Below are 27,439 nucleotides of genomic sequence, written 5' to 3'. Positions count from 1 at the left end.
CTTAGTAGATAAGCAGTTTCTGAAATACTTAGACCAGCCCGTCTGTCACCACAACCATGCCACATTCAAAATCACTTAAATCACATTACTGATTCTGATGCTCGGTTTAAACTGCAGCAGATCGTCTTGACCATGTCTACATGCCTAAATGCATTGAGTTGCTGCCATGTGATTGGCTGATTAGAAATTTGTGTTAACCAGCAGTTGGAAAATTTTATTTTAATTATACCAATATTTAAAGTAATATTAAAAATTTTAAAGTAAATCATGAGATTATTATTTTATTATGAATATGATATCTTTCTTTTTATATAGTTGCACAACTACAACAAAACGTTATAAGTGTACATATAACATTGCAGTAATTAGAACCATGTCGTGAACATAATGTACTGTAAATTATACACGTGTTTGAGTTTTAGTCTACACTTCAGAGAGTGTTTGAAGGTGGTGTGGTGAAAGATCTGACAGGAAAACCAGACTTCATGGTGCTTGTGTTTGTTTTTGCTCATGGTTCTGAGGAAAGCTTGCATTTCCACTCAGTGTTACACAGCTTCTCTCTCTCTCTCTCTTTTACTACTCTCTGCTGTCCATCATTATTCATGGAAAACTTTAAAAAAATAATATTTTAATTAAATTTTATTTTTATATATTTCGATTTTTCATTCATTCATTCGTTTTCTTTTCGGCTTAGTCCCTTTTTCAATCTGGAGTCGCCACAGTGGAATGAACCGCCAACTTATCCAGCATATGTTACGCAGAGGATGGCCTTCCAGCCGCAACCCATCACTAGGAAACATCCAAACACACTCATTCACACACATACACTACGGACAAATTAAACTTACCCAATTCTCCTATACCACATGCCTTTAGATTTGTGGGGGAAACCAGAGCACCCGAAGGAAACCTACACCAACAATAGAAGAACATACAAACTCCACACAGTAATGCCAACTGACCAGCCGAGGCTCGAACCAGCGACCTTCTTGCTGTGAGGCGAACATGCTACCTACTTATATTTTTGTTCTATGGATTTATTCTTTATTTACGTTTTATTTATTTTATTTATATTCACATTAAAAAAAAACATTCTGCATCGACCGCACACATATGGTCCGGCGCAGCTTCTGCACGGTTGCATAGCCCTTGCCGTGGCTAACGCCAATGCTGATGCGCACCTCTCGAAAAAAGTAACTATACATCGCAACGACGCATAGTGCAAGCTCTGTGATTGGTCAGCTTGGTAACGCTGACAAGTATGGGCGGTGCTAATAGCCATGAGCCAGATGGAGCATGGAAGTGTCGAGTCACGTCAAGGAGCTCCAGATGGAGACATTTGTTTTGTGTTTACCTTATGATTAAAGTTGTTGCACGTCCGCCGGTTCCCCCCTCTGAATGAGCGAGTTTTAGCTACTTGTACATTAAGGTAGCGGTCATAAAAAACAAAACACCCTTGAGTAAACTCGACACAGAGGAACATCAAAACCTCATCGCCAGCTAGCCTTTCGAAGTGAAGTTTATTCATAAACTAATTTCGAGAGGATCACATGCTTATGATTGACACGGCTGTCCCCGAGTCAAGCTAATGTACGAACCACCAATCAGACTATTCCTAACCCAGTATAAATAACCAAACATTTTACCTTTAGTCATCTTCGTCTTGAAGAATCCCCCCTTCCACCCCTTCTCCTCCCCTTTTTCTACAGGGCAGCACGGCGGCCCAGTGGCTAGAACTGCGGCCTCACAGCAAAAAATGCCTCTGGTTAGGGTATCCACCCAACCGGACAGCGTTTTCGTGTGGAGTTCATGTTTTCCCCGTGCTTGCGTGGGTTATACCCGGGTCCTCCGGTTTCCTCCCACACTCCCAAAAACATGAGACTTAAGTAAATCGACTAAACCAAATTAGCACCAAATTCTATTTTGTCAGCAACACATCACCTTAGCAATCCCTACGCAGCAGGAGGGGGGATGGGCGGGAGTCTCGAAATCTACCCAAGCTCAAACTCCCCTCTCGTCCTGCATCGGGAGGGAGCTCCGGGCTCAAGGATCTCATGAGCTCGGGGCTCTCTCCCGGGACATGCCAAACTAGCTTATTACCAATCATCAGCTAAGTGTGAGCTCTTGAAAGTGTTATTGCAGAGCAAGAAGTATAAATGCACGACGACGTGCAAGATATGCGCCGTGGGTCATGGCGATGACTCGACGCAGAAGTATAAACCAGCCTTATGCTGAAGGAAATTGAATGTTTCTCTTATGTTCTTGTTTGTTTAACTGTCATAAAAATCTAATAAGTACATCACACACACACACACACACACACACACACACACACACACACACACACACAAAGAAGAAATGCAGAAAGCACTGTTGTGTACATATTGTACTGCTGAAACTGTTTCTATGACACACTGCTTTAATAGCAGGAGAGATCTGTCTGTTATTGACGTTGTCAATCGGCCAATCAAAATATTTGACTGAGATGTTTATTTTCAGCAGAAGCAGCAGCTGTGGCCTGAATAAGAGCATTTATACTGAAGAATTTATCATTGTGCGGAGAAAACCAGAGACTGGGAACAGAGCGTTATTAGTGCTGTTTGCTGAGGCAGGCATCACTATTACTACTGCACACACCTCAAACAGACATGAATGATATAAGGCTTCTTAAATAGACTTATGCTCGCATTGTTGGATCTGATTTATGATTCTAAAAATAATAAAGCCCAAAACAGAAAAACAGGTGGGCTTGCGTTGAAGGAGAGACTCTGAAATACAGTCGTGTTGACGTGTTTTGCATGGACAAGCACCACTCCGATATTTCTCAGGAAATGTAAAAATCTAGTTGCATACGTCTCAAATCTCATATGTGCATGTGTGTGTGTTGCAACGATTAGCTTGTAACAACTATCTCATCTCGGTCTCAATCATTTGCATGTCAAATGAGCAGTGCACTGACACACACACACATACATACGCACACAAACACACTCGATAAGTATTATCTTATTTTAGACTCATGCAGTGACTGCTGTCTGTGTGTGTGTAAGTTTGTGTTGTTTGTGTGTGTGTTAATGCTGACAGAGTGTTTTAAAGCATTCAGATCAACCACACACACACACACACATATTGAGGCGTCACACTCTTAAGATAAGATATGTGATAACATACGCACACACCTTTAACAGACACCTAAAATATCATTCCTCGTTATGCGCTGATATTTTTCTTGGCTTGTCAGCGAAATACAAAGATTTCAAAGTTATTTACACACACACATATTCTGGCAGATGTTTATGTGTGTGCGTTTGTGTGTGTCTGTGTGTAATCTGACACCAGCATAAGATTTGGTGTTTGTTTTCTCGGCACCTTTGATGAAAACACTAGCAGCTCTCTCTCAAACACTGAGCGTGTGTGGACAGATTCACGCTGTCGCAATCGTAGACACACACATACACACACACACACACACACACACACACACACACACACACACAGGGCTGGGCGCTTTATCTAATATTTACTATACATCTGTGATGTTTTTGTTTCCAAGTGGAAATCAAGCAAAGGCATCTCTGGTTTAGACTTAGTTTCCTTGTTTGTGTGTTTCATTTATTGAACAGATTGAAATCTCTGATTTATCTATTAGTTTGATTCATTATTCAAAAGTGTTCACATTTTTGATATATTTAATTTAATTTGTTTAGTTTTTAATGTAATTTTTTTTTTCCAGAAAGATGTGTAGCTAGAAATTCCTCTTTATTTTTGTGCATAAATTTCTGTATGTAAATGACAATTATTATTATTATTATTATTATTATTATTATTATTATTATTATTATTATTAGTGGTAATTTACACAATTTTAACATATATTTTGGTTTATTATTATTTATATATATATATATATATATATATATATATATATATATATATATATATATATATATATATATATATATATATATATATAAATAATAATAAACCAAAATATATGTTAAAATTGTATATTTATTTGTAAATATAAATATAAATTTATATTTATATTATAAATATTATATATTTATAATATAAATATAATATATATATAAATATTATAAATATATATAATATAAATATTAATAAATATATATATAATATATAAATATTATAAATATTATAAATATTCTAAATATATATATATATATATAAATATATTATAAATATTTTTATTTATAAATTATAAATATAAATATATATATATATATATATATATATATATATTTTTTTTTTTTTTTTTTATATATATATATATATATATTTTATATAATATAACTTTGAATATTATTATTATTAGTATTATACACTACCTGACAAAAGTCTTGTCGTCGATTCCAGTTGTAAGAGCAACAAATAATAACTTGACGTCTAGTTGATCATTTGGAAAAGTGGCAGAAGGTAGATTTTTTTCCATGAATCATCTGTTGAGCTGCATTCCAATCATCGAAAATACTGCAGAAGACCTATTGGGACCAGCATGGCCCCAAGATTCTCACTGAAATCAGTCAAGTTTGGTAAAGGAAAAATCAAGATTTGGTGTTACATTCAGTATGGGCACGTGCGAGAGACCTGCAGAGTGGATGGCAACATCAACAGCCTGAGGTATCAAGACATTTGTGCTGCCCATTACATTACAAACCACAGGAGAGGGCAAATTCTTTAGCAGGATAGCACTCCTTCTCATACTACAGCCTCCACATTAAAGCTGAAAGCAAAGAAGGTGCTCCAGGATTGGCCAGCCCAGTCACCAGACAGAACATTATTGAGCATGTCTGGGGTAAGATGAAGGAGGAGGCATTGAAGATGAATCAAAAGAATCTTGATGAACTCCGGAAGTCCTGCAAGAACGCTTTCTTTGCCATCCCAGATGACTTTATCAATAAGTGATTTGAGTCATTGCAGAGATGTGTGGATGCAGTCCTCCAAGCTCATGATGGAGTCAGACACAATAATCATTCTGTTTCCACTGCAGCATGACTTTATATTCTAAACTGGACATTATTTCTGTTAAGTGACAAGACTTTTGTCTCAGCAAAGTCAGACCTTACTGTCCTAATTAAATCATTAAAAATCAAGGCATGATCATATTTTTTTTTTTGGTAAAATAAGCGTAATCTAGAGGCTTTGCCTTTTATTTAAGCCACTTCTGATACCAAATGATCAACTAGAAGTCAAGTTATTAGTTGTTGTTCCTAAAACTTGGATAGGCAACAAGACTTTTGTCAGGTAGTGTATTGTTATATAATGTATTATATATTGTATGGTGAGTTGATGAGTGGTTAAATTTATATTCCTATGTTTGTATGCAGGATTATGGCCAGATCAGATTGATCCTCCAACACTGAAGACGTGCAAAGTGGAAGACGACTTGCGCTGGACAAGTAAGTGAAAAAAAAACCCCATCATCATCATACAGTTCATCAATCCTTTTTTTTAATTACAATCCAAATCCCTCTGATTGTCTTCATTTCATACCTTCTGATCTTTTTCCCATGCGTCTGTTTAAAAAATCTAACTTTTAGTTGGCATAATTGTTTAGTGGTTCCCTTTCAACTTGCCGACAGTTGAATGCGAGCATAAATCACCGTGACATATAGATCATCAAAAACCACAAGCGCACACACTGTCCTGGGATGACTTGTTTAATATGCAGATGTGTGCGTATGTGTGGGTGTGCTGCAGTCATAATGCGTGAATCACAATATTAATGATCCAATCAGAATGCAGCGTTTTTGCAGAGGGCCTGAAACAAACAGAACATAAAAAATGATCCACTTTCACTAATGCACGCACATGCTTGCATGAACCTAGAAACATCAATAAACATTCCCAATGTGTGAAATACACACACACACACACACACCCATGCTTTTGGCACACACATAAACACTCTCACTTGAAAACATGCACACAAACTCTGGCTGCCATGGACACACCACCACATACCTGGTGCTGGCACAGTTTTCCTTCCCCACGGCGATGCTGAATTCCTGCCCTTCCTGTTCCCACAAACCCCAAACATCCAAACCAGCCGAGTCATTTTTACCTCCACCACACATAAACACACACACAAGATTCCCTCTGTCACACCATCCCAGGTGACAATTAACTTATAGCTTTGTTTAATTGCGCTTTGATTGATTTATCGTTACTAATAAGCCTGCAAGGTGTCAGGTGACATGTTTTCAAAGCCCCACATGTCGTCGTAACTCACACGCTGTGATCCGAGAAAAGTATTTGACGTTTATTAAAGTCCAGCTGTTAAATATATTGTCACTCAGTGTTTCATTTCGGTCTGTACACACTCAGGAGTTTTTTATGGGAGCGTATTTTCGCATATTTTCTCTCGGCAGACATAGCTGTATCAAATAGGTTGATCTGTTGGCATGTGGCTTCTTTTCCAAAGCCGTATCACTGTCAAGCTTCGCTGGATAATTGAGGGTTTTCACTCCTACATTTAACTCTGGATGTCATTCGCCAAACCTCACAGTGCTTACGTGGCCAAATAAGAGTTTCAAACTTTTTAGTTTAGAGAGATTTGTTTTTGGACTCTCAAATATGAGTCAAATGTGTTGATAAATTTGCTTTAGATTGAATAATGACTCGTCTCCATTAACTTCCACTTCCAATCGATGGTCACTTCCATTGTATCTTTAAACGAGACCCTTTTTACAATATTTAAAATAAGGCCCAATCCCATTTCTACCCCTTAGCCCTTCCACTACCCTCGATTTGGGCATTAACGTGAAGAGGTAGGGGTGTCCCAATTTTCTTTAGCTTGAAGGTGTATGGCTAAAGGGGAAGGGCTAGACACCCCTTGAAACTAAGATTTTTCAGGACCACACTACACTCTCAGAAATAAAGGTATGCGGGCTGTTACTGGGGTAGTAACTTTTCAAAAGCTACACATTTGTACCTTAAAGGGTCCATATAGGTACCGCAAAAGTATATATTAGTACCTACAAGTTTTAAAAGGAACACTTTTGTACTTTTTAAGTACTAATATGTACCCTTTAGGTATTAATATGGACCTTTAAAGTACAAATTTGTACCTTTTGAAAAGGTAACACCTTTTTAGATAGCCAGTGTGTTTTAAACTCCCTCAGCCACATGTTCATTCATTCATTTATTTTTCATTTAGTTTAGTCCCTTATTTATCAGTTGCCACAACTATTCCGGCATGTTTTACGCATTGGATGCCCTTCCAGCCGAAACACAGTACTGGGAAACACCCATAAACGCTCTCATTATTTATTTCACCTATAGCGCATGTGTTTGGACTGTGGTGGAAACCGGAGCCCCCAGAGGAAACCCACGCCAACACCAGGAAAACATGCAATGCCAACTGGCCCAAGACTCAAACCAATGACCTTCTTGCTGTGAGGTGACAGTGCTAACCACTGAGCCACCAGACCGCCCAGCCAGATCAGCACTTCACATTGATCAATATACAAATTTGAGTTTTGACACTGTGGAGATATCGACTGAAATTTCAGAGCAGATTATTGTGGTCTTTCCTCAAAAGAAACAGCTGAGTATAGAAGAGTTTCCCTCATTGCTCTCCACCAATTGATATTAGATTTGTCTTTATCCCTGTGCTGAGGGTTCAGATAGCCCGTGTTTTCTGCAGACTTGCGTGAGTGAAATGTTGTCTCTGAACAGCAATGATCAGGAACGCCTACAGGAATAATGACATCCAACACTTCTTCGGTTTCATAATAATTGCTTCCGAAAGAACTAAATATTGATTCCTTTCAAACAGCAAAAGCTACTTAATAATTGTGATTTTTGGATCAATGATAATGCATTCGTTTCAACAAATGGATTTCGGAGTCAAAAAGGTCAAAATTCCTCACTGAAAGGAAGGAAAAAAATTATTTGAGCAATTTCAGCGTTACTGATGTGACATTTGCAGTAAAAACTCAACATTATATTGAAACATCTGTTTATATTTTCCTGAAGTACTAACCACAAAGTTATGAGATCAGAAATATATCAATCTGTAAACATTGTTTAGCATTTAAATGAGGAAAATAAGCATGCGTTATGGATGTGACCAAATAAGTCTGCGAGTTTGCAGTATGCAACATACTTTGTAGAAATTCTGTGAATTAAACTGCACAACCCAAAAGAAGTAACTCTAATCAAAAGGATAAGAGTTGGCTCACTACCTGACAAAAGTCTTGTCGTCAATCTCAGTTGTAAGAGCAACAAATATTAACTTGACTTCTAGTTGATCATTTGGAAAAGTGGCAGAAGGTAGAGTTTTCAGATGAATCATCTGTTGAGCTGCATCCCAATTTTCACAAATACTGCAGAAGACCTACTGGAAACCACATAGACCCAAGATTCTCACACAAATCAGTCAAGTTTGGTGAAGGAATTGGCCAGCCCAGTCACCAGATATGAACATTATTGAGCATGTCTGGGGTAAGATGAAGGAGGAGGCATTAAAGATATCATTAAAATCATTAAATATTAATCTAAATACATTGTATTGTTCATATAAACACATATATAATCACACTCTAGAAAACTAGTCAATATGGGCATAACCAAATGTTTTTTTTTTATTAAAATGTAAGTTACCCTTTTAAACCAATGGTTGGTTTGTCCATATTTGACCCAATATTGATTATGACAACCCAGACTTGTTTAGTGTGTACTCACAAAAGTGATACATAACAAAGAAAACAGAAAAAGATAAATAATTCAAATTAATAATACAAATATTTAAATCATAATAAATAGGTGGATTATACAGATCTAAAAAAATCATTAAATAATAATATAAATACACTGTATTGTTTATAAAATGCATACATAATCACACTCTAGACAACTGGCCAAATATGAACAAACCAAGAATCCAAAGAATCTTGATGAACTCTGGGAGTCCTGCAAGAACGCTTTCTTTGCCATTCCAGATGACTTTATTAATAAGTGATTTGAGTCATTGCAGATATGTGTGGATGCAGTCCTCCAAGCTCATGGTAGTCATGCACAGTATTCATTCTGTTTCCACTGCATCATGACTTTATTTTCTATACTGGACATTATTTATGTTAAATGACAAGACTTTTATCAAAGCAAGTCAGACCTTACTGTCTTAATGAAATAGTTCAAAATCAAGGCATGATCATATTTTATTTTGGAGAGGCCTTTGCCTTTCATATGAGCCACTTCTGATACCAAATGATCAACTAGAAGTCAAGTTATTATTTGTTGTTCCTAAAACTTGGATAAACTACAAGACTATTGTCAGGTAGTATAGAATAAAACTTCATTTTCGATAATAACTCGGCGATTCATTCCGCTGTGGCGACCCCAGATTAATAAAGGGACCAAGCCGAAAAGAACATGAATGAATAAATAAGTCCATTATGGATGTGAAATTGCCACTTGTTTGACTTTGATAAAATCAAATATAATAGTTTTAAAACATTGACAGACATATTTACATGACTGTAAAACACAAGCCTACACAAAAAAGACTTCCTGACCTTTTCACGAACGTGTCTGTCTGAAAGGACCTGATTTGTAAATCTGCAGTACAGTATCAGATGTTTGTGAATGGTAACCCGAGCCGTCCTGATGTATGAGAGGCAGCGCGGCACATGTAGGAGATGAGCTGGTTTGCATGCGACGTGCCGTGTTGTCTTATGGACTACAGCTCTAACATAAACACACAAGATCTACATGTTTGCCCGCGTCTCAGGTTCTCTGGCTGTCAGAGCGATATGCCATTACCTTCAGTTATCATCTATCAACATCCAGTGCAAACATTTAGCCCTTTCAGCTGCACTTTTCTGCCTGCTTCTACAACCAGCAGTTTAACATTTGGAAAACAAGGCTATAAATGATTGGATTGCATTAGATTACCTTGTTGTATGGTGACCCGAGTAGTATTTGCATGTTTAAGTCATGCTTTAAATAAAAGCAAAGCAACGATACAAATATTTAAATGACAATAATGTAATAAATAGGCACATTATACAGATCTAAAAATCAGTAAGCAATAATAATATACAGTAAATAATTTATTATGCTCTAGAAAATTGGTCAAATATGGACAAATACATTGTTGGATTAATTTTTTTCAATAAGTGCAAGTTACACTTTTTAAACCAGTGGTTGGTTTGTCCATATTTGACCCAATATTGGATGCCTACAACCATTCATTTTAATTTAAATAATTATAAATGTTATAAAAAAGATAAATAAGTTAAACTTTTTAACCTAGTGGTTGGTTTGTCCATATTTGACCCAAAATTGTAGTCTGACAACCAAAAATTGTTTTAGAGTATAATACAAAAAAAAAAAACTGTTAAATAAGGTTTATCAAAAAAAACAAAAAAAAAAAAAAACAATAATGCAAGTATTTAAAAAGCAATAATAAATATAAAAAGAAAGTTACAATTTTTAACCCAATGGTTGGTTCATCCATATTTGACCCCTATATTGGATTATGACAATCAATACATTTTTAAAAACATGTACACAAATGTAATAGATAAAATAAAACTGAAAAAAAAAAATTTAAAATGCATAATACAAATATTTAAATAATAATAAATAGGTGGATTGTACTGATCTAAAATCATTAAATATTAATCTAAATACATTGTATTTTTCATATAAACACATATATAATCACAATCTAGAAAACTAGTCAATATGGGCATAACCAAATGTTGGGTTATTTATTTATTTTTTTTATTAAAATGTAAGTTACCCTTTTAACCCAATGGTTGGTTTGTCCATATTTGACCCAATATTGATTATGACAACCCAGACTTGTTTAGTGTGTACACACAAAAGTGATACATAACAAAGAAAACAGAAAAAGATAAATAATTCAAATTAATAATACAAATATTTAAATCATAATAAATAGGTGGATTATACAGATCTAAAAAAAAATCATTAAATAATAATATAAATACACTGTATTGTTTATAAAATGCATACATAATCACACTCTAGACAACTGGCCAAATATGAACAAACCCAGTGTTGGGTTACATTTCTGATACACAAATGTAGTACATAAAACACAAAACTAATAAATAAGGTTTACTGACAAAATAACAATAATATAAATATTAAAATACTTATAAATAAATAAATAAGTTAACCCAATAGTTTCAATGTCCATATATTACCTACTATTGGATTATGACAACCCAGAATTTGTTAGTGTACACATAAATGTAATACAGAAAAATAAAACTGAAAACATTTAAAGAATATAAATATTTTAATAATAATAATTGGCTAATAATAATTGGTAATTCCATAAGTCCATTTGACAGCACTTGTTAACATAAACTAATATTTAAAACATGTTGGGTTGTTTTAACCCAACCTTGAGTCAAATATGGACAAACTAAAATATATAACATTCATATAACCACAAAAGAAATGTAAAATAGTTAGATAATCTTTGGACTTTTTTTCTCTGTTTTTCAAATGTAGCATTTTCATAATTATTTTGCAACACAAGCCAAGTCACCAGTCATTTTTTTAGCATTTATAAAGTACAGGTTGTTAAAACAGCTTTACATGCCATACAGAAATCTGGTATATAGTCATATATGAACATATACAGCAGGGAAAATAGGTATTGAACACATCCTCATTTGTCTCAGAAAACATATTTCTAAAGGTGCTGTTGACTTGAAATGTTCACCCGATGTTTGTAACAACCAAAGAAATCCATATATGCAAAGAAAACAAATCTAATTAGTTTACAAATGAAGTTATGTGAAATAAAATGAGACGACACAGGAAAAAAGTATTGAACACATGAAGAAAGGGAGATGTAGAAATGCAGGAAAGCCCAAACAACAGCTGAAATTTCTCAGTTGTTCTTTAGCAACCCTCTGCCCTTCCTCAGTGTAAATGAATATTAGCTGTTCCAGACCAGCAGCTACATTAGCATGATGATTTCAGCAAGACAATGATCCAAAACACAGCCAAGGAAACTCTCAAATGCTTTCAGAGAAAGAAAATCAAGCTGTAAAATGGCCTAGCCAAACACCTAACTTAAATCCAATAGAGAATACAAATTAAAGCTCAGATTTGATAGACGAGATCCACAGAAACATCAAGATTTTTACACTCTGTTGAAGTCTGAATAACATCACACATGAGCAATGCATGTGACTTCATTCTCCATATGAGAGGCGTCTTTAAGCTGCCTTCACACACAAAAAAAAACCTTTTATATAAAGTATCAGCGATGATTCAGTTCAATTCATGAATGTCAAATGTCAAAGGATGTGATTCAGTTCTACTGAGTAAAAAAGCCACTACATGGCACAGTCAACCCCATCTACATCTAGTGATTGTTTGGTTGGTTCCTGTGGGTTCGTGTCACCAGTTGAGCATAAAACCACATAGTAGAAACTCAAACCATGAACAAGTAAGCCACTCTGCAACCGAATCCACACACTCGTATGATACTTTGATATGTGGCATTTTCAATATCCTGCATTCTGAAGCAAATACACGGGATTTGATTAGATTATATAGAGTATCAAGTATGAATATTTCAGTCTTGATGTCTCTGTGTGTCTTTTTCCATGGCGGCCACAGGATTTGCCTGGTCCAGGTGTAATCCATCTGTTTTTGCATTGCCATTTTACAGGTGAGGGCCGAGATTTGCATCCTCACCAGAAGCCTGATCCCACACACAAACACGCACAATTCCTGCCGACTAGCTACTGCTTGCTCTTCTGTTAACAAACAAAATCAGTTTCTACAGCAGGCAAATGAGGCAAACCTCTGTAGTGAAGCTGGTTACACGCTTGACTGTGGGCTAGTGGATCACGGAGAACTGAACTGATCGCTCAGGTGCACAAAAACACAAACTCTGTCTGGGCGAGCCGTTGGGGGCTTTGACTCTTTAATTCCATCTGGGGAGGGGAGAAACAAGTGCTTTACTGCTAGTTTACTTAGAAGTATGTGTTCACACTTCAGATTAGTCATCAACAAATGTAAAATATGGCTAAATATGTGTCATTTTTTCCAGAGAAGTTTTTATTTACGACTAATATTGCTTCTGCAAAAACAGAAGATACATTTAAGCATTTAATGATAACACTTTACACACTCAGCAATGGATTAAAGTTGGTTTAAAACATCAATAAATACCCTTTTAAAAAGCTGAACCCATATGTTTGGTTTGCTCTTATTCTGGCAAACATTAGCAAAAATCATACATTTTTTTTTTTTAGTTCAATAAGGTTTCAGTTGTTTATGCATTAGTTAATGGAAATAAACAGCGATGTATTTGTAGAGCATTTATTAACCTTAATTAATGTAACTTTTTAGTTAATGTTTTTTTGATTAAATAATAAAAGCTGTTTATGTATTGTTTATTGTCAGGTCATGTGGCCGATAGATGGCTTAGATAGAACGATATATAGAACGAAATATGGATGGATGGATGGATGGATGGATGGATGGTTGGATGAAAGAATATATAGAACAATGTATAGAACTGGATAGATAGATAGATAGATAGATAGATAGATAGATAGATAGATAGATAGATAGATAGATAGATAGATAGATAGATAGATAGATAGATAGATGGATGGATGGATGGATGGATGGATGGATGGATGGATGGATGGATGGATGGATGGATGGATGGATGGATGGATGGATGGAAGAATATATACAACAATGTATAGAACTGGATGGATGGATGGATGGATGGATGGATGGATGGATAGATAGATAGATAGATAGATAGATAGATAGATAGATAGATAGATAGATAGATAGATGGATGGATGGATGGATGGATGGATGGATGGATGGATGGATGGATGGATGGATGGATGGATGGATGGATGGATGGATGGATGGATGGATGGATGGATGGATGGATGGATGGATGGACTGATGGATATTTAGAACAATGTATAGAACTAGATGGATGGATGGATGGATGGATGGATGGATGGATTGATATATAGAACGATATAGATAGTATAGAACAGATATATAGAACAAGATGGATGGATATAGATATGGGTGGGTGGGTAAGTGGGTTAATAGATGGATGGATGGAAGAATAAATAGCACTAGATAGATAGATAGATAGATAGATAGATAGATAGATAGATAGATAGATAGATAGATAGATAGATAGATAGATAGATAGATAGATAGATGGATGGATGGATGGATGGATGGATGGATGGATGGATGGATGGATGGATGGATGGATGGATGGATGGATGGATGGATGGATGGAACGATATATAGAATGAGATAGATCATATTATTTATGGTAATTAATAGTATTTCATTATAATTGATTGTTTTTTTTTTAAATAGAGGAATTTCCTACTTTAAATAAGTTGTCAGTAATATCAAACCATTTTTTATTGGGAAAATGTCACGTAAATATGGATCATGTGTGAGGAGAAAATAGTAATTCTCTTCAGCTGTGGTCTTCAAAAGCGAGCCAGAATTGAGTTAATACTTTATTTATATTTTATTAGTTAATAAATGAATTAAAAAATAAAAATTATAAATAATGTCAAAACACTAATATGCCACTACAGCTGTCATTGGCCAGGGATTTTGTTAATAAGAATTAAAACACAGAAAACTGTAGTGTCATTAATATCCTGTAATGCACTAGAGGGCGACACTGAGTCTGAATGAGAGGCTAATGAGAGTAAACAACATCTACAGTTTGGGTGTTATATCTGCTTCGCAGCTGTTTCTCCACTCATTTGTCAGATTTCCGCTTTGAGTAATTAATCTCATATGGTGTGTATGTGTGACTGTCTGTGTCTGTGTGTGTGCTCAAACAAAACTGTTGAGTCTGGCACAACTTCATGGCCATTTCACTTGAATCAACAGCAGACTGAAATCTAGATTCCGGCCCCCCAAAATGAGTAAAAGAGAACGTCAACACCCCTCAGACAGAAAACTAGAGCATGTTCTGTGTAAAGAGAGAGGAAATTGAAATGGAGCTGTGTGTTTTTCTCTCCCTTTCTCTGTTGCTGTGTGTGCAAATGGACTCGGTGCCCCAGACAAACGCTGGGAGAGACTTTTAAACAAGTCAATGGCACGCAAAGCAAAAAGACGGCATTTTTTCTCCCTCAGGCGCTGGCATGCCAAAGCCTGCTCCAGTATCCCAGCAGCCCCTGCTCTCGCATGTGGGCAGTAACTTAAGCAGAAAAATAAAGAGTTTGTGCTGGTTCGCAGGTGCACAGACGCACACTGTACACCTGTTATCATGACTCATGTGAAGAGTAAATCATAGTAAATGAGAAAAGGCCAGACATTTTCGTCCTCCACTGCTTCATAATGTTACATTTACAGTTATCGGCTGATTACGTGGAGTATGGAGACACTAGGTGGCGCTAGTTTAGTGTGGCTCCAGGGCTCTGTGGCAGTAGTTCATCTGATGGCGATTTTAACACTTTATTTATAGACTAAAAAAAAGTGTCGCTTGTTTAATTTATGTATTTAAAATGATTTGAAACGACACAGTTATTCAGTTTTTGGCGGGACAAATTAATTGTTTTATGTTCAGTCTACTGAAATTTGAAAAAAAAAGTAAATAAATAAAAAGACTGTTATTTTAATCAGGTGGCTCAGTGGTTAGCTCTGTCGCCTCTCAGCAAGAAGGTCGCTGGTTCGAGCTGGGTCAGTGGCTTTTCTGTGTGGAGTTTGCATGAATTTAGCAAGCCAAATTGTCTATTGTAAATGAGAGTGTCTAGGTGTTTCCTAGTAATGGGTTGCTGCTGAAAATGCATCCACTACTTAAATATATGCTGGATAAATTGGAGGTTCAATCCGCTGTGGCGGCTTCTGACTAATAAAGGGACTAAGCCAAAAAGAATATGAATGAATTTGGCCGTAGTGTGTGTGTGTGAATGAGTGTGTATAGGTGTTTCCCAGTACTGGGATGCAGCTGGAAGGGCATCCACTGCGTAAAACATATACTGAATAAGTTGGCGGTTCATTCCGCTGTGGGGACCTTTGGTTGATAAATAAAGAGACTAAGCCGAAGGAAAATGAAGAGTTATGTTAATTTATGAGTGTTGGGAAAACATGAAGGAACTGTGTGGAATGAAGCATTCTTTACAGCATATAATATAATGTTAATATAATATTCTAATATACATAATCTTTTTAATAACTTATTATTATAATATAATTATTATAAAAAGTTTTTCATTAATATTTACATCAATTAAAATAATTCGACTTTTTTGTGTGTTATTTGCTAAAGCTATATTTATTTAATATTTTTTTCATTTCAGTCTTGATTTTTTAAAAATGACTGAAATGATTAAAGATGTAAACGTTATCTAGTAATCTTGGAGAACTTGGTAATTATTTGGCCTAACAATGTGGAATCTTGTGTTTAGTTTTATTAAGGTACACTTTAGTATTTAGATCCTCAGGGTTTTTTTTAATTAGTTTTGTTTATGGTTTTATTTTTTTATATTTTTGTGTATTTCTGGGTTTGGACAAATATATATATAGTTAAAGTCAGAATTATTAGCCCCCTTTTATTTATTTTTATTTTTTTATATTTCCCAAATGATGTTTAACAGAGCAAGGAAATTTTCTGAAAAAATTCTGGCATCTCTCTGTTAAATAGAAATCGGGGAAAAAATAAACAGGGGGCTAATAATTCTGACCTCAACTGTGTGTGTGTGTATATATATATATATATATATATATATATGTGTGTGTGTGTCAAAGACAATTATTAGCCCAAGTTCAAATTTCCCAAGTTCTGTTAAAGGGAGATTTTTTATCTCAGTTTTATCAGTTTTTTATTTCTTTTGTCTTTACCATGATGTCAGCACATAGTATTTTAAGTTAGTTTGACTACATTATATGTTATGTTACGTTAACTTTAGTTATATAAATATTAATTCATTCATTTTCCTATTCATTCATTTTCCTTCGGCTTAGTCCCTTTATTCATCAGGGGTCACCACAGCGGAATGAACCGCCAACTTATCCAGCAAATATTTTAGACGACGGATGCCCTTCCAGCTGCAACCCAGTACTGCAAAAACATCCATACACACTCATCATTTACACACATACACTATGGCCAGTTTAGTTCTATTCAGTTCCCCTATAGTGCATGTGTTTGGACTGTGGGGGAAACCGGAGCACCCGGAGGAAACCCACACCAACACGGGGAGAACATGCAAACTCCACACAGAAATGCCAACTGACCCAGCCGGGACTTGAACCAGCGACCTTCTTGCTGTGAGGCGACAGTGCTAACCACTGAGCCACCGGGCTGCTATATACATATTATAAATATTATTTAAAATGGGTTAATTATAAAATGTTTTTATTTTATATAAATATCATTTACAATTATTTCTGTAAGTAGTTATTTACTTTGTTTAATTTGGTTATTATTAATATTATTATTATTATCATTCATTCACTTATTTTCCTTCGGCTTAGTCCAATTTGTCAGGAGTTGCCTGTTATTATTAATAAATTTAAAATGTATTAATAATAACAGTTTATTAAATCATTTTTAAAAAGCATGAAAATGTGACTTTAAAAATGGATCTTGTGAGCATGTCTTACTCTACTCCCACTCTTATCCTCTTTATATCTTCTAAAATATTCAAGTCTGGCTTTGTTTGTGTGTTTCAGGTACAGATCTGTTCCAGCAGAGGACGTCTTTCCCGTCTCTGTCTCCACTAACAGCGCCTCGTTTCTCTGACTCGCACATGCATTATCCGAGCCACTTCACATACTCCGCCAACCCGTCCAGCACTGGCATCGGGGGACTGAGTGTGGCCGGTATGCCCACTTCCAGCCGCTACCACACCTACCTGCCCCCTCCATACCCGGGCAACCAGAACCAGAACTCCCACTTCCAGACCAACTCCTCGCCATATCATCTGTACTACGGCACCGGCTCCGGATCCTACCAGTTTTCCATGATCCCGACCGGCGGCTCTGGATCAGGGGGCGACCGATCACCCACCAGAATGCTGACGTCCTGTACAGCTGCTGGCGGAGCGGCAGGAAACACCGGAAACAACAACCTGATCAACGCCAACCTCGGGAACCAAAGCGATGGTGTTGATGCTGACGGAAGTCATAGTAATTCACCAACAGCCATGAGCGCGTCCACACGCATAGATGAGTCTGTCTGGAGGCCGTACTAAGATTTAGAAAAACACAAGACTGGTCAGAGTTAAGAGAAGAGGTGAAACGTCTTGCATGATCATTTTTTTAGCTTTCTTCATCATCCTGTGATCAAATGACCAGAAGAGTTGCGCATGATGCACACAAAAAAATGGACCTCCGATTAAGGTGTATATAGAAAGAGTACAAAATTATGCTTTAAAAAATAATAAGGCATCTCATAGTAATATATCAGCATTTTTTTTTTACTTAAAAAGCTGAACGACCAAAGAAATGAAAGAAGAACCAAAAAATAATAATAAAGCAGGCGCTTTTTCATGGATTTATTTGCAAACATTTGCCTTATGATCATTTGTGTGAGCCGAACACTTCAGCAAGGGCTTCACAGAGCTGCAGGACTGTGGGACTTTTATTGTGTAAATATAGCACACATTCATAATAATGCTAAGCAGCAGTGTCGCCCACAAGTTTCAGGTACTTTCCATAATTTTCTGAACGACAAATGGTGAGATGTTGTGAACTTGTAATAACTCTCGTTGGTGGGTCATTGTGAGGAGGGATTTTCATTTTAAAAACTATTTTGGGGTGAATGTCACATTCTGTCAGCATATCCAGATCATATTTAAAGAGATAGTTCACACAAAATGGAATATTTATTCACACTCATGTGCTTTTACACCTTTATGAGTTTCTTCTGTTGAACACAAATTAAGCTGCTTTGAAGAATGCTTAAAACCTGTAACCATTGACTTCCATTGGAGAAATAAATATTATGGAAGTCAATGGTTACTGGTTTTTGGCGTTCCTGAAATAGCTGAAACCCTGTAACCATTGACATCCATAGTAGGAAAAACAAATATTAGGAAAGTCAATGGTTACTGGTTTTCGGTTTTCCTAAAATAGCCGAAAACCTGTAACCATTAACTTCCATAGAAGGAATAACAAATATTACACTGGTTTTCCAAAAATAGCCAAAATCATGTAACCATTAACTTTTCAGCTTTCCTAAAATAGCCTCAACCCTGTAACCATTGACTTTTATAGTAGGAAAAACAAATATTAGGAAAGTCAATGGTTACTGTTTTTTGGCTTTCTTAAAATAGCTGAAAACCTGTAACCATTGACTTCTATAGTAGCTAAAACACATATTATGGAAGTCAATGGTCACTGGTTTTTGGCCTTCCTGAAATAGCCGAAAACCTGTAACCATTGACTTCCATAGTAGAAAAAACAAATATTATGAAAGTCAATGGTTACTGGTTTTCGGCTTTCCTAAAATAGCTGAAAACCTGTAACCATTGACTTTCATAGTAGGAAAAACAAATATTACACTGGTTTTCGGTTTTTCTAAAACAGCCAAAATCGTGTAACCATTAACTTTTTGGCTTTCCTAAAATAGCCGAAAACCTGTAACCATTGATTTCCATAGTAGAGAAAAAAAAAAAACTTTCTTCGAAATATCTGCTTTCAGGGTCAGCCAAGAAAAAGAAACTAATAAAGTTTTGAAGCAAGTGAAGGGTTAGTAAATGACAGAATTTCAGCTTTGGATGAATTATCGCTTTAACCACAAATCAAATTAGATTTTGACATCATTTTCATCAAAATTAAGCAAATTTGGCTTTTAAGTTCTCATATTGTTATGCAAAAAACATTTGTTGTTAATGTAATATGAAAGAAATGATCAATTAAGTCATGTACAGAAACACAGGGATCATTTTCTGTATGCAAAAAAGTATTTTAGATGTCTTGATGTGGAGCTGAAATGTGATCTGGCCGGGCTTTTGTGAGATTCACCCTTTGCAGTAAATATGTAGAGTGAACCTACTCTATAATCTAAAGGCAGGCAGCCGGTTTTTTATTATTATTTTTTAATATGATTTCTTGCTTCACGCCAAAATCACAAACAATTAACTTGCCTTTGAACATGTGGAGAACATGTTTGTTTGTTTTGAATTAGTTTTAGAGTATTTTTTTCCTCAGTGTTGATCGCTTTTGTTTTGACTTTGCAGTTTCTTCGAGCGATTGTGCTTAGTTTTGTGGTTTGTGTATTTCGTTTTAAACATTTTATAATTTATTTGAGCCAAAATGGATCATTCCTACTTCCAGGTCGTTTTAAACATTTCACATTTGATTTATTTCTCTCTTTCTCTTCTATTCTTCCTAATATTTCTTTTAATATAAAATTGGAAGTTGTGCTACTGTAATATATTCTCTCTAAATTATACAAAACTAATTTTAAGGTAATATTATCTGTGTTTTTTTCGTCCTTCTTCTCCAAATGCAGCTTTAATGCACTAAAAACGTTTATTTAAGAGGTTGTATGTCACATAATGGAGACGTTCTTGCCAGATTGAGTTCCACATGCTATTTAGCCACATCGCCGAAGAGTCATCTAAAGTGTGAATAAGATGTTGCTCTAAGCACCTACATTATGTGTCTATTTTTTCCTACCTTGTTCTTGCCATGACTGAAATCGGAGACTATAATTGAGCATGTTTGAAAGGAGATCGCCTTCGATTATTTGAATAACAAAACCATGCACAAGCTCATACAAGGAGGGTAAAGTGGCCATCACACACACACACATTCACGTAACAGGTGTAAGTGAATATTTCAGCTCATAACCCAGAGGTTTTTTCCCATGCTCACACCTGCTGTCTTCACCCGAGGCCAAAAAGAGCAAAGGAAACGGGTAGAAAGATGGATGAAGAGAGAAGGATCTGCTTTCTTGATCACTGGTCATCCTTCAGGCCTTGTTATCTAAGCAGAAGTGCCCGTGTTCAGCTTGATTCACTGCCGCTTTGATGCCTTTATGGGACTGCTGATTTTCCTTCCCATTGTGCCTCTCCCTGATTATTGCCTGGGGATACAGCAAAATTGTGAGCTGGGTTAGTTACAGACTCCTGCGAGGAACTCTGGGTAATAGAAAACCTCTCGGTAATGTGGTACCGGAAACATTCGCTTCAACAGAATGGCGATCTATGCGTCAACATAATTGCTGTATTTTTACCAGTCATTATTATGTAGAGTTTGTTGTGACTCCAAATGAATCAGATCAGCCCAAAACAAGACCAAAATTGTGTTTGTCTTCAAAGATTTGTTTTTAGATGTGTGTGTTGCATTAAATCTAACCCAGCGGGCTCCTTGATGATAAACCGACTTGCGAATTGAATTGATGTCAGTCGATTACCCTGATGTAAAAAAGACGTCAAACTGACATCTAATATTGGCGTCAAAAATGCAAATTGATTTGATATCAGTCGACTATGTTGATGTAAAAAAGACATCAAATTGACATCTAATATTGGTGTCAAAAATGCAAATTGATATCAGTTGACTCTTGATTTAAAAAAGACGTCAAACTGACATCTAATATTGGCGTCAAAAAACACGTCAAAAATACAAATTGATTTGATATCAGTCGACTATGTTGATGTAAAAAAGACGTCAAATTGACATCTAATATTGGTGTCAAAAAACTCGTCATAAAAGTTAATTGATTTAATATCGGTCAACTACCTTGATGTAAAAAAGACATCAAATCGACATCTAATATTGGCGTCAAAAACACGTCAAAAATACAAATTGATTTGATGTCAGTCGATTACATTGATTTAAAAAAGATGTCAAATTGCCATCTAACATTGGCGCCAAAATACAAATTGATTTGATATCAGTCGACTATGTTGATGTAAAAAAGACATCAAATTGACATCTAATATTGGCGTCAAAAATGCAAATTGATATCAGTTGACTGTCTTGATTTAAAAAAGACGTCAAACTGACATCTAATATTGGCGTCAAAAAACACGTCAAAAATACAAATTGATTTGATATCAGTCGACTATGTTGATGTAAAAAAGACGTCAAATTGACATCTAATATTGGTGTCAAAAAACTCGTCATAAAAGTTAATTGATTTAATATCGGTCAACTACCTTGATGTAAAAAAGACATCAAATCGACATCTAATATTGGCGTCAAAAACACGTCAAAAATTCAAATTGATTTGATATCAGTCGACTATGTTGATGTAAAAAAGACGTCAAATTGACATCTAATATTGGTGTCAAAAAACTCGTCATAAAAGTTAATTGATTTAATATCGGTCAACTACCTTGATGTAAAAAAGACATCAAATCGACATCTAATATTGGCGTCAAAAACACGTCAAAAATACAAATTGATTTGATGTCAGTCAATTACATTGATGTAAAAAATATGTCAAATTGCCATCTAAAATTGGCGCCAAAAATGCTAATTGATTTGATATCAGTTGACTGTCTTGATGTAAAAAAGACGTCAAATTGTCATCTAATATTAGCGTAAAATGTGAATTGATTTGATATTGGTCAACTACCTTGATGTAAAAAATACGTCAAATTGACATCTAATATTGGTGTCAAAAACACAACAAAAATGTGAATTGATTTGAAGTCAGTCAATTATATTGATTTAAAAAAAGACGTCAAATTGACATCTAACATTGGCGTCAAAATTGCAAATTGATTTTATATGTGGACTACCTTGATGTAAAAAAGACATCAAATTCACATCTAATATTGTCGTCAAAAATACAAATTGATTTGATGTCAGTTGATTACATTGATGTAAAAAATACATCAAATTGACATCTAAAATTGGCGTCAAAAAACCTGTCATAACTGTGAATGATTTGATATCGGTCAACTACCTTGATGTAAAAAAAAGTGTCAAATCGACATCTAATATTGGCATCAAAAATTAAAATTGATGTCAGTCGACTACCTTGATGTAAAAAAGACGTCAAATTGACATCTAATATTGGCATCTAAAAAACGCATTGATTACAGGCCTGCTCTTTAACCAATTTTTAATAGATGTCAATTAGATGTCATTTTAACATCAAGGAAGTTTACAAACTCTGGATTTTAAGCTTTCAGATTAAAAATGTTTATATATTATAATACTTTTTGAGTCATTATGTTGGTGGTCAAAAGAGCATCAATGTTTAGATGTCGAATAGACGTCAAGGTTGTGGCATTTTATCGATTTGCATTTTTCGACATGTTTGTCTTTCACAGCCCGCTGGAATGGCTGTGTTCCAAAACCTACACTCTTAAAATAAAGGCTCTGTATCGGTATACTTGGTCCCAAATTCAATTCTTTAGATTATTTAAATGTTCACTATAAAGAATAAATCATTTAGAAATGGCCTTTCTTTAAGAGTGAATCTTTAATCTCAACCTGTAGGTTTCTTGTCATGTAAAGCATTCTAAGTACAGTCATCTATTGCCTGTGTAGGTATTAATGTAGCCCAAATGTTGCCAGTGAAGTGAGTATCACTGAAGGCTGCGAGTCTGTGATGTTTAAGATTATATGCAAAGAGCTAAAAAAGTAAAGCACAACACACTCCTGTAGAACAAACTGTCTTTTCCACTTGTTGTATGTTTGTATTTTTGGTTCTGCGATATGCTCTTTTGTTTCTTCGTTGTGTGCTAATGATGTAGTTTTTTATTCATTTAATAAAAAAAGAAGAACAAGATTTGCTGGTGATTTTTTTATTTCACTTAATTGTTTGTGTTTTCGTAATTCAGACATTATTTTCGTAATGCAGTGTAGGAGGACTAACAGTTTTATCCCAAATAACCCTCCCTTTGTCTTAGAATGGGCTATATGAACAGCTAGTGTTTTACAGCCAATGATGAACTTCCGGTGAAGCTTGTGACTATTTACGATTTCATAATGTTCCTTTTACAGCATCGATGTTGTGATGCAATTCAAATATAATCAGTTAAATAGACTAAGCATCCAGCGGTTCATTCCGCTGTGGAGACCCAGAATTAATAAAGGGACTAAGCCAACAAGAAAATGAATGAATGAGACTAAGCATCCATTTTGGTTGGCTAACGCAGAAATTCCAAAATACTAGGGTAATATTAATTTCCATATTTTAAAGACATGGAACAAAAAATTATAATTTAGCACAGTGCTTCTTGTTTGGTCTGATACAAACTTTATATCGTATCTCAGCCAGGCAGTAAAGATCGTTGTTTTTCAAACAAATCAGATCTTTAATTCTGCGACTTTGTATGGGATAACAATTAAATGGATGCCCTGGGGCATATGTAACCCCGCTGGTCCTACACCATCTAAACTGGGATCAAACCACCGACTCTCCACATGAGAGTCGGTTGCTCTACCAAGGAGTCTAAAGAAAATGGCCTCTAGTGCTGTCGCTAGAGCATCTTTAGAGGTCAGAAGAGTGAGGTTTACCTGCATAGCACTTTGCTAGATGGCCTCTACTACACTCACCACCCTAAACCTCACTTCCATCTGGGTCACGGCACCAATATAACCCCGCTGGTCCTACACTACACCACCCAATTCGACTTCCATAGTAGGACAAATATTTTCCAAAAGCCTGTAACCATTGACTTAGCCATAGTAGGACAAACAAATAAACTTGTACCCATTTACTTCCAAAGAAATATCATGGAAGTCAATGGGTACTGGTTTTCGGTTGTCCTAAAATAGCTGAAAATGTGTACCCATTGTCTTCCATTGTAGGAAAAACTAATATTATGGAAGTCAATGGTTACTGGTTTTCAGCTTTCCTAATATAGCCAGAAATCTGTAACCGTTGACTTCCATAGTAGGAAAAACAAATATGTAAGTCAATGGGTACTAGTTTTTGCCTTTCCAAAAATAGCCGAAAACCTGTGACCATTGACTTTCAATAAAAGGAAAAACAAATATTAAACTGGTTTTCGGTTTTCCTAAAATAGCCAAAAACCTGTAACCACTGACTTCCATAGTAGAAAAAATAAATATTAGGAAAGTTAATGGTTACTGGTTTTCGGTTTTTCTAAAATAGCTGAAAACATGTACCCATTGACTTCCATAGTAGGAAAAACAAATATTATAAAAGGCAATGGTTACTGGATTTTCTAAAATAGCCTAAAAAATGTGTAACCATTAACTTTTAAATATGGAAGTCAATGGGTGCTGCTTTTTGCCTGTTCAAAAAAAGTCGAAAACCTGTAACCATTGACTTTCAGTAATAGAAAAAACAAATATTAAACTGGTTTTCGGTTTTCCTAAAATAGCCAGAAATCTGTAACCGTTGACTTCCATAGTAGGAAAAACAAATATGGAAGTCAATGGGTACTAGTTTTTGCCTTTCCAAAAATAGCCGAAAACCTGTGACCATTGACTTTCAATAAAAGGAAAAACAAATATTAAACTGGTTTTCGGTTTTCCTAAAATAGCCAAAAACCTGTAACCACTGACTTCCATAGTAGAAAAAATAAATATTAGGAAAGTTAATGGTTACTGGTTTTCGGTTTTTCTAAAATAGCTGAAAACATGTACCCATTGACTTCCATAGTAGGAAAAACAAATATTATAAAAGGCAATGGTTACTGGATTTTCTAAAATAGCCTAAAAAATGTGTAACCATTAACTTTTAAATATGGAAGTCAATGGGTGCTGCTTTTTGCCTGTTCAAAAAAAGTCGAAAACCTGTAACCATTGACTTTCAGTAATAGAAAAAACAAATATTAAACTGGTTTTCGGTTTTCCTAAAATAGCCAAAAATCTGTAACCATTAACTTCCATAGTAAGAAAAACAAATATGGAAGTCAATGGTCACTTGTTTTTGCCTTTCCAAAAATAGCCGAAAACCTGTAACCATTGACTTTCAATAGTAGGAAAAACAAAAATTTTACTGCTTTTCGGTTTTCCTAAAATAGCCAAAAACTGCAACCACTGACTTCCATAGTAGGAAAAACAAATATCATGGAAGTCAATAGTTACTGGTTTTCGGCTTTTCCTATAGCCAAAAACTGTAACCATTAGCTTCTATAGTAGAAAAGACAAATATTATGGAAATTAAACCAGTAACAATTGACTTCCAAACAAATATTATGGAAGTCAATGGTTACTGGTTTTTGGTTTTCCTAAAGCCAAAAACCTGTAACCATTGACTTCCATAGTAGGAAAAACAAATATCATGGAAATTAATGGTTACTGGTTTTCTGTTTTCCTAAAATAGCTGAAAATGTGTAACCACTTACTTCCATAGTAGGAAAAACAAATATTATGGAAGTCAATGGTTACTGGTGTTCGGTTCCTATAGCCAAAAACCTGTAACCACTGACTTCCATAGTAGGACAATAAACTATAAACTTAATAACAGTAGCAACTAACTTGCAACTAAGTTAACACTTTAAACTGCTGTAAGTAACATACAAATTATGTTTTGCTATGCATAAATTAAACAATAAGATGAAGAAAATATATATTTTTAAATCTAAAATAAAAACGTCACATCTGTATAACCTAAGAAGGAACATTTTGTTTTTTGAAAACTTAAGCAAGCATTTAATGTTTGCCCTGACTAACCCTCCATTTTATAAACGAACATGAGAGCGTTAGAGAGGAAGTCCACATTAACAACTCCCCGCTTCACACAGTGAGCTCAGTTTTCACGCCTTCCACCGGACAAACAGCTGCAGCTCGACATATTATCATAACAAACCTGGGTTGCATATAACGCAAAAGATGTGAGAAGATTCACAAGTTTTAGTTCAAGTTCAACCTCCTCTGTTTGCAGATTGAACTGTGCTTTCGTCAGTTCCTCCGCGCGGACGGTTTGTAAACATGGCGGCTCTTCCAAACGCGTCAAGCAGCCAGAGGACGTCACTGTCAGACCAGGTAATTTACTCAAAACACTGCATTAGATGTGGTGGCTTGTATCAATCTGAACTCGGAGTGAAAATACCGAAGCACAATGGAAGATTCATGTTAAACGAATACGACCGGCTGCTTATATGAAATAAAATACTATAGTAATTTATAGTAAAGTGTTTTTAACAATACTATATTACTTGAACATGGTAAGACAACTATAGCAGGCCTGTAGCCAGACTGGTATAAGTGGTGGTTCTTTTTCTCAAAATGTGGACCTTTTTTTGGAGTTCACCTCATTTAACCCTCCTGTTGTGTTCATCCTGCCCCTTACTTTTAGTGTTCCCAGTCAAAATTGACCGGTCTGTTTTAACTACTCTAATATTAGCATAATATTTTTCTCCACCAAATTTTTATTCAACATTCTTTAGCTGTGAACAATGTCTCAAAGTAGTGCTTAACATGAATTTACAGAATTAGACAAAAAATAACTGCAATGAAAATAAAAATAGGCGCTGAAAATATATTACAAGAACAGAAGATGACAGAAATC

At 35.4% G+C, this 27,439-nt stretch overlaps 1 protein-coding gene and 1 long non-coding RNA gene across 19 annotated transcripts in view; both read left to right on the top strand.

Moving 5' to 3' along the window:
- Positions 1 to 23,743, top strand: part of runx3 (RUNX family transcription factor 3) — a 269,009-nt gene extending 245,266 nt beyond the window's left edge. For 13 of the 18 annotated variants that reach the window (XM_073919902.1, XM_073919909.1, XM_073919900.1 and 10 more), the window contains 2 exons: positions 5,349 to 5,420; positions 17,716 to 21,616. In XM_073919902.1, the coding sequence (XP_073776003.1) occupies positions 5,349 to 5,420; positions 17,716 to 18,236 (593 nt within the window). In that variant the 3' untranslated portion in view covers positions 18,237 to 21,616. 18 annotated transcript variants of the gene reach the window in all.
- Positions 23,744 to 26,608: 2,865 nt separating this feature from the next.
- LOC141377064 (uncharacterized) overlaps positions 26,609 to 27,439 on the top strand; it is a 23,005-nt gene continuing 22,174 nt past the window's right edge. The window contains exon 1 of the long non-coding RNA XR_012388924.1: positions 26,609 to 26,913. This is a non-coding gene — a long non-coding RNA (uncharacterized lncRNA). The remainder of the gene's footprint in view (positions 26,914 to 27,439) is intronic.

This window comes from Danio rerio, chromosome 13 (assembly GCF_049306965.1).
Source record: "Danio rerio strain Tuebingen ecotype United States chromosome 13, GRCz12tu, whole genome shotgun sequence".
Lineage (NCBI taxonomy): Eukaryota > Metazoa > Chordata > Actinopteri > Cypriniformes > Danionidae > Danio > Danio rerio.
This window is presented reverse-complemented; position numbering and strand designations above follow the sequence as displayed.